The 16,075-nt window shown below is 40.4% G+C and overlaps 1 protein-coding gene across 3 annotated transcripts in view; it reads left to right on the top strand.

The window, feature by feature from the left end:
• Nucleotides 1-16,075, top strand: part of TSPAN2 (tetraspanin 2) — a 67,848-nt gene that overhangs the window by 10,467 nt on the left and 41,306 nt on the right. For all 3 annotated transcript variants that reach the window (XM_044672401.1, XM_044672399.1, XM_044672398.1), the window contains exon 2: nt 15,350-15,452. In XM_044672401.1, coding sequence (XP_044528336.1) covers nt 15,350-15,452 — 103 coding nt within the window. The remainder of the gene's footprint in view (nt 1-15,349; nt 15,453-16,075) is intronic.

The following is a 16,075-nucleotide window of genomic DNA, read 5'->3' as shown; positions in this document are numbered from 1 at the left end:
AGGAAGGGAGGGAGGGAGGGAGGGAGGGAGGGAGGGAAGAAGGAAGAATTGATGGAGTCTGAATGTAGATAGAGGCATACAAATTTTTACCTTATTTTTGTGGGGGGTTTTTTGTTCTGTTTTTTTCCCAACTTGACTAATATGGAAAAATTATTTGCATAACTGCACATGTATGACCTATATCAAATTGCTTGCCTTCTCAAGGAGAGGGAAGGAGAGAATTTGGAACTCAAATTTTTAAAAAATTATTATTAAATGTCAAAATAAAATAAAATAAAAATTGGAAAACTATTTAAAAAAACAGCAATATAGAGCTTTAAAGAATACCACACAATGACAGAAGTTGAGCTATTGATGTTTGAGAAGTAACATATCTTCTGTCTTGTGAAGCATTAACTATTCAACCTTAGTATTGCATTAGCATTTCTAGGCCAGAGATCGCAGAGGTGGTAACATCATCTCAGAATGATAGGGCTGGAAGAGATCTGGTCCAGCTCCATTATGCCTCAGAGAGGGAATCTGAAGCAAAGAGGGCTAAGAGACTAGCCTGAAGTTCCAGAAGTACTTTGTGATCAAGCTAGATCTTGACATCTAGCTCATTATTTCTTTTTCCTCTCTAAGGTCATAATCATGAAAGCAGGGAACGTTTCTCCTTTTTGTTTCTGTATATCCAGTGCCTGAAAGGCAGCTGGCTTTGGGGTCAGGAAAGCTTAGGTTCAAGTTCTGTCTCTGACATATACTAATTGTGTGACCCTGGGAGAATCACTTAACCCTGTTTGCCTCAGTTTCCTCATCTGTAAAGTGAGCTGGAGAAGGAAATGGCAAGTTACTCCAGTATCGTTGCCAAGAAATCCCCAAATGGGATCACAAAGAGTCAGATATGACTGAAAAATGACAACAACAACAACAATCTTGAGTGTATAAAAAGTGTTTTGGTAGGGAGTATTAACTTCTTAAAAGGCCAAAAGGTGGCACATTTCAAATCCAGCCTCAATCACTTACTAGTTCTGTGATCCTGAGGAAATCAGTAAGTACAAGTTACAATTACAGATCTGCACCAGTGGAAGGAGTTTCCACACTTGAAGTTTCTACACATGAAATCACAAGTCTGAGCCTGGCACTTTATCCACTGGGCCACCTCTATGCCAAGATCTAGGTAGGATAAATTGAAGGTAATCAACAGAGGAGAAAGCATTAGCATTAAGCAAGATCATGAAAGGCTTTTAATTGGGACTTGAAAGAATCCTGGGAAGCCAGGAGGCAGAGATCAAGAAGGAGTGCATTCTGGGCATAGGGGATGACCAGTAGAAATGCCCAGAATCTAGAGATAGTGTCTTTTTTTTTTTTTTTTAACTGTTACCTTCCATCTTGGAATCAATACTGTGTAATGGTTCCAGGGCAGAAGAACAATAAGGGCTAGGCAGTGGGGATTAAGTGCCTTGCCCTGGAGATTGTTTCTTGTTCACGAAACAGCAAGGAAGCCAGTGTCTCTAATAGGTATGACATAAATAAAGATCCAAGAGGGCCAAGTTATGAAGAACTTTGAACTGTAAATTGGATTTTACATTTGTTCCCAGAGGTGATAGGGAGCCCCTGAAGTTTACTGCATTAGGGAGAGGGACAGATGATATAATCAGATTTGTGCTTTAAGATCTTTTTTTTTTTTTAAACCCTTACTTTCCATTTTGGAGGCAATGCTGTGTATTGGCTCCAAGGCAGTAGAGTGGTAAGGGCTAGGCAATGGGGGTTAAGTGACTTGCCGAGGGTCACACAGTTGGGAAGTATCTGAGGTCAGATTTGAACCTAGGACCTCCCATCTCTAGGCCTGGCTCTCATTCCACTGAGCTACCCAGCTGCCCCAAGAAGATCATTTTGACAGCTGAGTGGAAATGGACTAGAATAAGAGAAGTGAATGGACTCATTTAGTCTAAGGTCCCCAAAGGGGCGATATGTTACAGTATAAGATTCGTCAAGCTTTCAGAAGGGTGTGCTTCCTTGCTGTTGCTACCTGGCTTCATGGTAGTGGGAAGAAAGAGACTGACAAGGAAGATGATTGGCAGTGACTCATAAGAACCAGGGCAGGGGACAAGTGGGGGCAGCAGAAGTTCTCCTATTCAGGAAATGGGGGAGCTTTGGCAGCCTCATTGACTTACATGGGCATCCTGCCCACTTGAGCCAACTGGCAGAAATTTGGCCAGGGACACAAGGCAGACCACAACTCTAAGCTTCTGCCTCTTGGCAAAGAGCTCTAAGTGGCAGGTGTGCCCTGGGCTTCTGACCCCTTCTCTAGTAACGGGAGCTCTAGAAGAGGAGGCAGAAAGTCTGGATACTAAGCAAATTTGGCCATTGGTTTGCCTGGCTTTAGGCATGCCATTTAAACTCGGTGTCTCCCTTTTTGCAGAAGAGTCGATACTGCTCGCCTTATTTGCCTTACTGAGCTCATAAGGATGTGGTGAGGGGGAATGAGTCACTATGAAAATGCTATAGAGGAAAAGCACTATAAAAACCCAAGCTATAAGCCAATGTTTCCTAATGAACACTGTCCAAGCTAGCTTTTTCATAGCATATATTTTGCCTAGATAATGCTAACTGGGCTGACCACAGAGCTCCGTTGCCATCAACAATCCGGCTCATGTCTAAACCAATACTTTCCTGAAACATTCTTTTCTTTACTTGCTTTCACTCCTGGCATGGCCCAAAATGGTGAAAACAACCACGGACAGCAAACATTTGGGCATTCTAGACAATGAGAAACTAGATCTATCTATAGTTATTGTTGTTCAGCTGTTTTCAGTCATATCCAACTCTTTGTGACCTCATTTGGGGTTTTCTTGGCAAAGATACTGGAGTGGTTTGCCATTCCCTTCTCCAGTTCACTTGACAGATGAGGGAACTGAGGCAAACACGGCAAAGTGACTTATCCAGGCTCACACAGATAGTAAATGTCTGAGATTAAATTTGAGCTTGGGTCTTCCTGACCCTAGGTCTGTCACTGTCTACTGTGCCACATAGCTTCCTACACATACACACACACACACACAACACCACTTAATGTCCTATCTTTGCTAATGTATGAAAAGCTGATGGGGAAGACATCAATTACAGACTGAGTGGATTCTCAGCATCCATCTTGATGGCACTCATTTCTTCATCTATGATCTATAACACGCATGGTGCTATACCAGGGGTTATGGGAGTCAGAGTGTCCGAGAATAAAGAAAAGATGTCTCCTCCCTTAATCCTGACATTGTGGGGAATAGAAAGTATATGTAGAATTCGACTACCTTCTTCTGACTTGGACAGGTTTCTTGTTTATTGATTTGCTTTTCTAATATCACAGTGATTCTAGACTGTACCTGTTTGCAGATGTCGTTCTCTGGGAATATGGGGAATTTCAGTTTAGAGAATCCTCACCCCCAACATAATCCCTTTTCCTCAATTCTTGCTAGTCCTTCCCCTGTTTTCTTAAAGAAAAATGCATTATCAGTCTTATAAATAAATATAATTGTCACAATTATCCATGTGCAAATTATCCAATTTGTAGATAATTTAATGGATAACTGATGAAGGCTAACTTTTTGGTCTCTTGTCTTCTTCTTTCCTCTGCCATCAGGCACACCCATAACATTTCTGCTCTGCTGTCAAATGATGCATATTCAAGGAATGAAAATTAATTTTAATAGAAAACATTTAAAATGATTTTAATGATCTAGATCAAATGTTCTCTACCTGGGCTCTATGAATTTGGCTTTTAAAAATTTTTGAAATTTGAATTTTGAATTCAATTTGAAAATTGAAAACAATTTTTAAAAATTAAATTAAGTTAAAAAGGGGTTAAATTTAAATTTAAAAATATTTTGATAATTTTATTTCAGTATAATTAGTTTCCTTTATTTCAATATAGTTAGTTTCTTTTGTAATCACATGTATTCTATTTTGTGCATTTAAAAAACATCATTCTGGGGGAAAAAGTCTGTAAAATTCACCTGATTGCCAAAGGGGTCCATAAGAATTCCTGGTCAATCTCAAACTGAAATAGGTAAATTTGTCAACAGTCACATCCTGTACTCCAAGACTAAATAGCAATGATTTCGATTTCATGATGCTCTGGCATCCTTTGTCTACCCCACTGCTACCTTCCTTGTAAAGAGAGTCAAGTATGGACTCTGTAAATATCACCTTACCTGAAGAGTATCTTCTAGGAATTTCATGGAAAGCCTTAGGCAGATCCGGAGGAGTAGAATAAGTCAGCAGCACAGAGTATGTTGAGTATTCGGTGTTTTCAGATCAACCAACCAACAACAAGCATCTCTCCTAACTACAGATGTAGTTTCTTTCTCCTGATTTTACCTTACCTAGGCTCACTGGGAAAAGTTGAGCTGAATGGTCCCTTGGATTCTTTTCCAAATCAAAAGGATAAAATAATTGTTTCTAATTTTTTAAAATTACCATCTCTCCTCCAAAATCCTCCCCCATACAAACCTCTGTCCTGCCACCCCCTGACTTCGATACTGCAGAATAATAGGATAAAAACCTTTTTTTTATTTTCTTCCTTGAAAAATGCTACATCAGCCCCTAGATCAAATGTCCTTCTAGTTTGTATCTCCTAATGCTGCTTGTGACCAGAATTGGGAAGAGTGCTCTGTAATGCAACTTCCATCTGTGATCTGATTTCGCAACCAGAGCAATTATCAGCTTAAAAGCTTTTAATGAAGACAGCTCTAGGACTGAAATGGTGTTTCTGCTTTTATTTGAATCCACAGTAGAGACCAAGGCTGGACTAAGCTATAGAGAAAATGCCGGTGGTTGTTCAGTTATGTCTGACTCTCCATGGCTTCTTCATGGGTTTTCTTGGCAAAGATGCTAGAGTAGTTTGCTATTTTCTTTTCCAGCTCATTTGACAGATGAGGAAACTGGGGCAAACAGGGTTAAAGTAAAATGATGGAGTGTGTAATGGTAAGAGCATTGGTCTTGGAGCTGGGAGGGACTTGGCTCCCATCCCATCTCTTGCCACTTACCAGTTGTGTGACCACAGTCGAAACACTTAAACTCTTTGAACCTCAGTTTCCTCATCTGTAAAAAGACAATTCTAATGTGTAGTAAGCTGCCTCTTGAGGTGTAGTAGAGAAAGAGTTTGTCTTGGAGTCAGGAAGATCTGAATTCAAATCCCACTTATGATACATATTAGCTAAGTGATTTACCCAGAATCACTTAGCATCTCAGGGTCCCAAGGCAATTCTCAATAACTACCAGATTGTGAGAGATTTGCTATCCTGCTTTGGTGGAAGGATTTCTTTATACTGAATGAAATCGCAGGTGCAGATTTTTTTTAAAATGGAGACAGCTACATGGCTGAGTGGATTAAGAGTCAGGACTAGAGACAGGAGGTCCTGGGTTCAAATCTAGCCTCAGGTACTTCCTTGCTGTGCAATCCTGGACAAGTCACTTAACCCCCATTGCCTAACCCTTACTAGTCTTCTGCCTTGGAACCAATACATAGTAGTGATTCTAAGAAAGAAGATAAGGATTTTAAAAAACACAAAAAAAACCAGAATTTTTTAAAATGTCCACTTTAAAGAATCAATGGATTATAAACTGAGAGCTCTTTTCGGGGCCCATTTTTCACAATGGGAAAAAATTTAGTTGATTATATTTAACTGAGGGTCTCTAATGTACTTTCAGAGGTAATTGTGTGGTGTTTTCTGGAGCCTTTGGATGCTTGGACCTGGTTTCCTGTCAGTATTCTCTTACTTCCAAGGCACATGATTGTTCTGTGTTACTATCGCCAACCTGCAAGTTCAAAGAATTCTAGAATTTTAAGCTGGAAGGGACCTTGGTCCCAATGGGTTTAGTTTATAGATGAGAAAGCTAAAGTCCAGAAATATTTGATCTTAGAATCTCCGAGTCAAGGACCCTGGGAGCTATCTAGTCCAACCCAAACCCAAGAGGAATTCCCTCTGTTTCTTGGCCAAGGTCACATATCTAGGAAGTAGCAAAATCAGATTTGAAACTCAGGTTCTCTATCTCAAGTTCCTCATAAAGATGCTCATATGAGTTGAGCAAATGCAGAAGCATGAAATTCTGTAACCTTTACTTAAGAACGTTCCTCAAACATCACTTGGAGAAAGTAACTCCAGAGAGATCCTGGTGCTGTAGTGGAGATACGAATGGTGTCTTCACTGTCCTGCTAGTAGTGCTTTTGGAGTGACACATATTAAGCCTTATAATTAAGATCCAGGAACTTCTATAGAAGAAGCTAAGTAAATTACCATGTTAAGCCAGAAGGGAGAGTTTCTGTTCCACACACATCCATTTGCCATACTCTTTATCTTTCGAAGAATGAGACATGCCTGAAAAGCAATAAACAAAATGAGGGCAACCAAGTGCAGCAGTGGACAGAATGCCGGGCCCGGAGTCAGAAAGGCTCTTCTCCTGAGTTCAAATCCAGACTTAGGCACTTACCAGCTATGTGACTTCAGACAAATCATTTCATTCTGTTTGTCTCAGTTTCCTCATCTGTAAAATGAGCTAGAGAAGGAAATGGCAAACCACTCCAGTATTTTTGCCAAGAAAGTCCTAAATGGAGTCATGAAGAGTTGGACACAACTGAAAAACAACTAACCAACAACAGTTATCCTCAAAGAGTCCAAAGTACAAGCTATCCAAATGGTTGTCTTCCTAGAATGTTAGGGCTAGCAGAGACCACAAAGATCATTTGCTCCATCTCCCTCATTTTGCAACAGAAATCACTGAGCCTCAGAAAGGACAAGTGACTTTCCCAATATAGCCCAACTGGATGAATGCCCATTTAGCCTAATAAGACAATATAATAATAATAATAATAATAATAATAATAATAAAAACAAGAGCAATGACTATATTTACATAGCACTTAAAGGTTCACAAAACACTTTCTAGATATTATTTTATTCTCACAGCAACCCTGGAAAGTAGATATATTATTACCCCTATTTTACAGATGAGGAGACTAAAGCAGACTGAGATAAAGTGACTTGCCCAAGATTACAAAACTAGGAAGTAACTGAGGTTGATTTTGAATTCAAGTTTTCCCAACTCCTAGGAGCCCAATCCTTTCACCACCATATCACCTAGTTGCCTAGATTCATAACTCAACCATGCTTGTGAATCATAAAGCATTCTTGATTTCCTTCCCTTTAATCTAATTCAACAACTATGCTTAACATGCTGTGCTGGACTTAGGAACACTCCAGTGGATCTATGATCTCATCCATTTGGAAGTTCCCCCCCGGACACAGATCACAGCCCATTTGTCCCTGCCCATCCTGTGACTCTTGTCCATAAGTTTGCCTTAAGTGTCAACCTAACATGCTGGAGGTCTTCCTCATTTTCTCCTGACATCACTAGGATACCAGTGGAACATTCTGGCCGGCCAGCCACTTCTCATCCCTCACACTTGCACGCCACCAGCTCATCTTCCCTTTCTATTATACAAATGTTATTTCTCTGATTCCATTTTTTTTAATAACCCTTACCTTCCATCTTGGAGTCAATACTGTGTATTGGCTCCAAGGCAAAAGAGTGGTAAGGGTAGGCAATGGGGGTCAAGTGACTTGCCCAGGGTCACACAGCTGGGAAGTATCTGAGGCAAGATTTGAACCTATAACCTCCCGTCTCTAGGCCTGGCTCTCAATCCACTGAGCTACCCAGCTGCCCCACTCTGATTCCATTCTTTACTCCATTTCTGCCTGAGATTTCCCCATTGGTCCTAAGTTGCATCTTGCTCAACACCCCCACCATGATCCTCTCTATTGCCTTCTCTATGATAACCATTTTAATAAGGATAGAGGTACAATAATGAAATAAAAAATACAGTTCTTTTGCTCAAAGAGCTTATAATTTAAGTTGGAGATAGCACCCACAAATAACTATCATGCAAATTAGAATATGAAAATGACCTAGGCAAGGTACCTAATATTAGAGCTCTGGAAGGGAGAAGTCACTTTCAGGAGAAAGAATCAGAAAAAAGCATCACAGAGGAAGTGACATCTGAGTTGGTACTTTTTAAGAAGGAAAATATTTCAAAAGGTAGAGATGATCAGAGGAATCCATTATGTACATGTCTTACCCTCTCTCCTCCCAATTAGATTGTAAACCTCTTGAGGACAGGAGATGGTATGAAGAAAGAAGAAAGAGAGCAGAGAAGAAGAGAGATGGAGGCATGGAACATACATTAAACAATCTGATCTCAATAAGAACACAGAAAGGAAGGTAGTTGGGGCCGGATTGTGGGGCACCATAATGCCAAGCTAAGTAAGGATTTTGTACTTTTATTTGATAGGCAGTAGGAAACCTCTGAAGATTTTTGAGCGGTGTGTTCAGAGATGTGTTTTACTTGGATGGTAAAAATGAGGTAGGGATGGGGCAGAGAGATACCAGAGACACAAAACAGACTGCAAGGTTAATATATATCTAGCCTGAGATAAAAAAGGCCTGCCTGAATGAGGAGGGTAGAAATGTGACTAGAAAGAAGGAGATTTATTCAAGAAATGCTGAAGAGGTTAATTGGTAATTGGTATTAAACATTTATCCTCAAAAATGCTCACTTCATCAAGAATCCTCTGAAAAGGGGAAAATAAAATTGAAATCCATTAAGCAATTCTTCATTCTAATTGACATGATTTGGGCAGATGGCCACACCTAAAGGAAATATTTTTGTTTATCCACTTTGCCTAAATGCTCTCTAATCCCTTCTGGGATTCTTCTATTCTGATTAAAAAAAAAACTTCTTGAAGAGGCAGTTCATATTTTTAAGACATATGCTAGCAATTTGTAATTTCATATTCTGAAAATTCTCTGGAATATGGTTAGCTACTGAAATTCCTGAGATCCAACTACTTCTTATAAATTACGCATGAAAATGTACAATCTTCTCTTGGTTTAGAGGGCACTGGCAAGATCTTTCACTGATATCTTTCCATTAGTCTTTTCCATCTTCCTTGCATAAACAGTGAACATAATTTTACCAACCATTAACAGTTGTCTTGTTTTCAAATGCTGGTGTTTTTTTTTTTGGACATTTGGTTGTTTTAAGTAAGGATCTCTTGAGGCCAAATTGTGATATCAAAGCTTGTCTCATATGGGGGTTGGCCTGACCCTTTGATGCGCTAAAATAAAAAATTCAGTCCCTACCAATGTTTCTATCATAAAATTTCCTGGAGATATTCAATTCAACAAGCATTTTTAAGCTCTGATTGTGTGCTACACACTATTCTAGATGCCAAAAATAGGGAATAGACTTAGTATTTAATTGGTATATGGAATGCCCAGATAAAGAAATTCCCTCTACCAATAGAAATCCACTGTAATTTCTCTGTAATTTACAGTCTTAGACATCTGTCATCCTGAGAACCAAGAGGGTAAGTGACTTGTCCTGGTTGAAAAAGTCAGTATATGTTAAAGACAGGACTTGAATCCAGGTGTTCTGATTCTGAAGCTAAAAATGCTAATGGACTGACTGAGGCCAGTTCTCCGTCTTTTATGCCATGGTGCTTCTCTAGGTACTGGTAATACAAAGACAAAAATCCAGTAGTTCCTTCCCTTGAGGATATTACGTTGCTACAAGGAAGAAACAACCCACAGTTATAAGAGGCAGCACAGCATAGAAGATGGAGAACTAAGACTTGGAAATGGGGCCATCTAGAGCAACCATGTAGTTCAGTGTTTAGAGTGCTTGGCTCAGAGTCAGGAAGACTAGCTTTGTGACTTTGGAAGAGTCACTTGACCCTTGTCTGCCTCAGTTTCCCCTCATCTATATAATGAGGGTACTGGACATAATGACCTCTAAAATCTCTTTCAGCTCCAAACCTGTGATCCTTTGAAAATCGCATCCCTGACACTTACTAGCTTACTAGCCACTTAACTTTAGTGTACTTGCAGAGATTCCCAAGGACCCAGCCTCTAAGTTGCTCAGGGTTAAATTTTCAGTGTGAGCATTGAAATCTTTGAAATTGGCCTGGCTTCAAGTCAGGGCTTGATTTACTGTTTCCTTGATTGCCTAGACTTGAGTAAGTGTTAATAATGCAGATTAAACTTAAAAGTGTGTGTGCTTATATACTCCCTCCCAACTCCCTCGCTGGGTGATTAAACATTTACCAGAATTCCCCTTTGTTGTTGCTCTATGAACCCTGTTTGAGCTTAACTGTTTAGTAAATGGAATGAGTTGTTACTAGACTGGAGACCTGGCAACACTTAATAATAATAATAATAATAATAATAATAATAATAATAATAATAATAATAACTGGCATGTATATTGTACCTTAAGGTTGACAAAATTCTTTACAGCCAATATCACTCTTGAACCTCATAAAGCTCCTGCTTCTTGCTGAGCCGAAGATAGATTTTGGTCTGCATTCTTAGAGGAAGCTCCCATAAAAGAATTCTCTGTTCTGGTGAAAATTGTGGATTTGTTAAAGTCTAATGCACAGAGGGAAGGGAGGTGGCTCAATGGATAGAGAGCCCAGGTCTGGAGATGAGAAGTCCTGAGTTCAGATGTGGCTTCAGATACTTCCTAGCTGTATGATCCTGGGCAAGTCACTTAACCCTGATTGCCCAGCTCTTATCCCTGTAGGACTTAGTATCCATTTTAAGACAGAAGGAAGGATTTTTTTTTAAGTTTTTTTTAAGTCTAATGTGCCAGAACCTGTTCTTTATATAATGTCCAACCAATTCTCAGCATGTTTAAAAATTTTTTTAATTTAAAAATATAATATGGGGGGCAGCTGGGTAGCTCAGTGGAGTGAGAGTCAGGCCTAGAGACAGGAGGTCCTAGGTTCAAACCCGGCCTCAGCCACTTCCCACCTGTGTGACCCTGGGCAAGTCACTTGACCCCCATTTCCCACCCTTACCAATCTTCCACCTATGAGAAAAAAATACACCGAAGTACAAGGGTTTAAAAAAAAAAATAAAATAAATATAATAATAATAGCTAGCATTTATATAGTGATCTAAGGACTATCATATGCTTTATAAATATTATTTCATTTAATCTTCACAACAACCCTGGATGTAGGTACTTTCATTGTTCTTATTTTATGGATGAGGGAAAAGAGGCAGACAAAGGTGAAGTGACTTACCTAAGTGACTTGTCCAGAGTCACAGAGATAACAAATGTCTGAGGCAGCATTTAAACTCTGATCTTCCTGACGGAGACTCACTACACCACTTTGCTGCCTCTAGCTATATGATTATATATCAAAATTACTTTGTTTGTCAGTCATTTTAGTCATGTCTAATTGCTCTTGGCAAAGATTTTGGAGTAGTTTGCCATTTCCTTTTCTGGCTTATTTTAAAAATGAGGAAACTGAGGCAAACAGGGTTGAGTGACTTAACCCAGACACAGCTGAGGTTTTCTTGACAAAGATACTGAAGTGGTTTGCCATTTCCTTCTCTGGTTTATTTTACAAATGAGGAAACTGAGGCAAATGGGGTTGAGTGACTTACCCAGATGTATGTGAGGTTTTCTTGACAAAAAGTGGTTTGCCATTTCCTTCTCTGGCTTATTTTACACATGAGGAAACTGTGGCAAACGGGGTTGAGTGACTTACCCAGATATATCTGAGGTTTGGTTTTTTTTTAAAATTTATTTATTTACTTAAAAATTTTTTATTTCAAAATATTTTTCCATGATTCCATGATTCATTTTCTCTCCCACCTTTCTTCCCTCCCCTCTCCCAGAACTGCCAGGCAAAATTCCACTGGGTTATACATGTGTTATCAATTGATATGAGGTTTTCTTAGCAAAGATATTAGAATAGTTTGCCATTTCCTTCTCCAGCTCATTTTACAAGTGAGGAAATTGAGGCAAACAGGGTTGAGTGACTTGCCCAGGGTTACACAGCTAGTAAGTGTCCCAGACCGGATTTGAACTCAGGAAAATGAGTTTTCCTGACTCCAGGTCCAACACTCAAAATGCCTAAAAAACACCACTGGTCAAGGGAGCATCAGCTCTGTCCCTCCCCACCGATTTAAAGGGCTGGTCAGGGCTTAATCCAGAGTACTTGTGTGCACACTGGTGAGCAGTCACACTAATAAGCAAGTTCCCTTCTGTCATACAGTGATGAAATTCATTTCAGTCACCATTCCCTTGACCCAGGAGGATATCCTTGTGGTTTCAGGGGGTGGATGAGGGAGAGCAGAACTCCCCTCATTGCCTGGTGGCTTTAAACAGCAACCTCTCTTCTCATTTTCCATTCTGCATCAAATACATCAGTGCCAGGGTGGACAAATGTGTTCCGTCTGGGTGGAATAATCCCAGACAGCTATAAATTAGAGTTTGTGTACAGAGATTCCAAAAATGTGGCCCCGCAGTGGGATCTCCCTGTGACTTGTCATTTCCTCCCTGTCCTTCTCCTCCTCCTCAGGGTTCTCCGTGGTTGCAGGTCTGGGCTTGAATCCTCTATCAATAGCAATTTTGCGTTGTATTTTTGAAACGTTGTCATTCCTTAAAATAATTCCGCAGGCTAAAATTTGTTGCTTTTGGCCAGGAGGCTTTCCCCTCCCAGGGTCCATAGAAGCAGCCTCCTGTCCTGGCCAAGGAGGGCACAAACCTTGGGGATAAACCCTGTGTTTATATGGGGAAAACCCACAACACCATTACTGACTTCCTTCCAAACCAAGCTGTGTCCAGCCTCTGTTCTCTCCTCTCTTTTCATGAACTGAAAATGAAGACATCATGTCATGCTTTAAAAAAAAATTATATCAAGCCTCAAAGTCATATTAAAAAGCAGACGGGGCCTGCTCCCACGACTATGTATCATATTTATTATATTTATTATATTTATATTTATCATATGTATCATATTTATCATAGTTATTGCATAGTAAATAGAGTCCAGGGGCTGGGGGTCTCCTCTGATCTGGAGGTCCTCACTGTACTTTCCCATGCTGTAGCGACATTACTTTCCATTCTTTAGGAAATCTCTTAGATTTAACCTTGAGCTTGGGGTAGGGAAATGAGGAGGAGGAAGAGAGAGGAAGGTGCCAGAAGTCCTCCAAGATCACAGAACTCCAGTGTGAGAAAAAAAATCCCAGCTGAAATCTAATCAAATGAGGCAGAATGATCTTCAGCAACATCTTTGCCAGTAGATGGATATCCAAACCTTTGCTTGAGGAGCTCCGATGAGAAGGAACCCATTACTTCCTGAGATGGCCAATTTCATTTTGAGGCAGCTCCAGTTATTAAGGAAGGGTGGTTGTTTTGTTTCTTTTACTTTAAGCTGAAATCCACCTCTGTTTCTACTCAATGTAGGGTTTGGGTGTTTCCTGAATCTCATAAATAGCCTTACATTTCAGAAAGATCCGAGAGAGAGAGAGAGACAGACAGACAGACAGACAGACAGACAGACAGACAGACAGACAGACAAAAGAAGAAGAAGGAGAAGGAGAAGATGGGAGGGGATGGGAGGAGAGGAGAGGAGAGGAGAGAGAAACAGAGACACCGAGAGAGGGATGGAGGGAGCATATGTGTATGTGTTCTTGACTGTTTGAAAGAGGGAGAGAAAGTCTATGTGTGTGTGTGGTCGTGTGTGTTTGGGAAAACAAGATGGGACAAATCGTTATCTTATATGGCTACGGATTGAACAAATAATTCATCTTATATGGCTACAGATTGGACAAATAGTTTATCTTGTGTGGCTACAGATTGAACAAATAGTTCATTTTATGTGGCTACAGATTGGACAAATAGGTTATTTTGTGTGGCTACAGATTGGACAAATAGTTCATCTTTTGTGGCTACAGATTGGACAAATAGTTCATCTTTTGTGGCTATGGCTGCCATGTTTAAATTCTGACCTTAGTAGGAGGTAACCCATAATTCATCTGGGAAGCTTTTCCACTGTATCTTGCACACAGTAGGTACCCAATATATTTCTGCTAATGGAGGGGCTTATTGAAATTCAAGTAGGCTGTCTGAGGACAGGGCATGCCTTCTAGTAGCCTTGAGGCGACTGGCTAGTCTCCATATCTTGGAGTAGTGGAGCGACAAGGTCTGCTGGGGCAGGGAAGACTTCCAGCTAGAACTCCTAGAACTGAATCTCACAGAAGTCTTCAGATTGGTTAAAGAAAGGAAATGAAATGATTACTCTACCAGCTGTGGAGTCTGCCCAAGTTCTTCCTGGGCCAGCGATTCAGACTCGACTTCTGGCCACACGGCACACAGACCAGGTCTTTTTTTTTTTTTTTCTCCTGAAAATTATTTTTTCCTTTCTCACTTTCCATGGAAACTCAAAATAGCAACAAAAAAAAATATGCCTGGGCTGTCTCCTTGCCTGCTATATCACCACTAGCCAGTGTAGTGGGCAATAGCTATGGGCAGAGAGGGTGTGGGGGAGGAAAGGGTTATGGTCTGCATCTGAGGCCACTTTCTAATTGGGGACTGCAGACTCAGAAGGTGTGGGTTGGCTATTCCATAGATTTGTTTTCTTCTGGTTTAGAAAAGTGAATCTTTCTCCTGCTCCCCCTTGCCCCTTCTCCAGGATTTAGGGGGTTCTTTCACTCAGTGTGTCCCTGCAGCTTTGAAAATGTCTGCTATTTGTTTTTGTATTTAACCTTTCTTAACTCTTAAGACAGAAAAGCAAGAGCTAGACAAACAGGGTTAAGTGACTTGCCCAGGGTCACTCACATAGGAAGTATCTAAAGTCTGATTTGAACCCAGGTTTTCCTAACTCCAGGCCTGGTGCTCTATTCACTGTGCTACCTAGCTGCCCCCTCTGCTGAGATTTCTTACTCCATGGTGTTGGTGAGTAAATCCACATGAGATACAGCTCGTGTCTATTTGAGAAGTTGTCTGTCTGGCTCCAGGTACCAGCAGTGTGGACTTAAGGAAAGGGAGCAAATAATTCCTGTTGTTTGGTCACGTCCGACTCTTTGTGACCCTTTTTGAGGTTTTCTTGGCAAAAAAATACTGGAATTGTTTATTTCCTTCTCTGGCTCATTTTATAGATGAGGAAACTGAGGCAAACAGGGTTAAGTGACTTGTCTAAGGTCGCACAGTCAGTAAGCATCAGAGGCTGGAATTGAACTAAGGTCTTCCAGGCTGGACCAGCTCTAATCACTTACACCATCTAACATCAAGTGAGATAATATTTATAAAGTACTTAGAACAGTGCTTGGCACATAGTAGGTACTTCATCAATGCTTTGTAAACATTAAAGTGCTGTGGTGAATGTTTTTGATGATGATGTTCTTGGCCTTCCAATCATCTTCTGGATGTTCCATTAAAGAGGCAGCACCTTCACACACCACTTTTAGCCTCCTTCCTGGACTTGCCAGATCAGATATTAAGACAGTTTGATTTCTCTTTCAGTTGGCGGGATCTGCTGTCATTGCTTTTGGCCTGTGGCTTCGGTTTGGAGGCATCATAAAGGATTTATCTTCTGAGGGTAAAACCCCTGAGTATTTCTACATGGGTAAGTGAATTCAGATTCCCTAAGCTTAGTTCAGTGTAGACAATGGGGAAGGAAAGAAGGAAGGAAGAAGGATTCATCTTTGGCTAGGCAATGGGGGTTAAGTGACTTACCCAGGGCCACTCAGCTAGACCCAGCTAGGAAGTATGAAGTGTCTGAGGTCAAATTTGAACCCAGGACCTCCTGCCTCTAGTCCCGACTCTTAATCCCCTGAACCATCCAGCTGTATCCCATTTTTTTCTTATAATAAATTTTTATTTTTTTCTAGTTTACATATCAATATAATTTTTCAGTATTTGTTTTCTGATATTTTGCAAATGTTCTCTCTCTTTCTCCCTCCCACCTCTTCCCCTTCCCCAAGAAGGCAGGGAACATGATCTAGGCTGTATACCTATAATCATATAATACATATTTCCATGTTGCTCATGCTGTGAAAGAAGGGATGATTAATCATAACAAAAACTCATTCAGAGAGCACTTTCCTGACCCTAACAGTTTGTGGTAGATAGTACAAGGTATCATCATTCCCATTTTACAGATTAGGAAATGGAAGATCAAAGAAATTGTGGCACAGGTTTAGCCACAGTCAGTGTTAGAAGCAGGATGAACCCACAGCTGCTGCCTGC

Source organism: Gracilinanus agilis, chromosome 4 (genome assembly GCF_016433145.1).
Source record: "Gracilinanus agilis isolate LMUSP501 chromosome 4, AgileGrace, whole genome shotgun sequence".
Lineage (NCBI taxonomy): Eukaryota > Metazoa > Chordata > Mammalia > Didelphimorphia > Didelphidae > Gracilinanus > Gracilinanus agilis.
The sequence above is the reverse complement of the archived record's forward strand: the minus strand, read 5'-3'. Positions and strand labels throughout refer to the sequence as shown.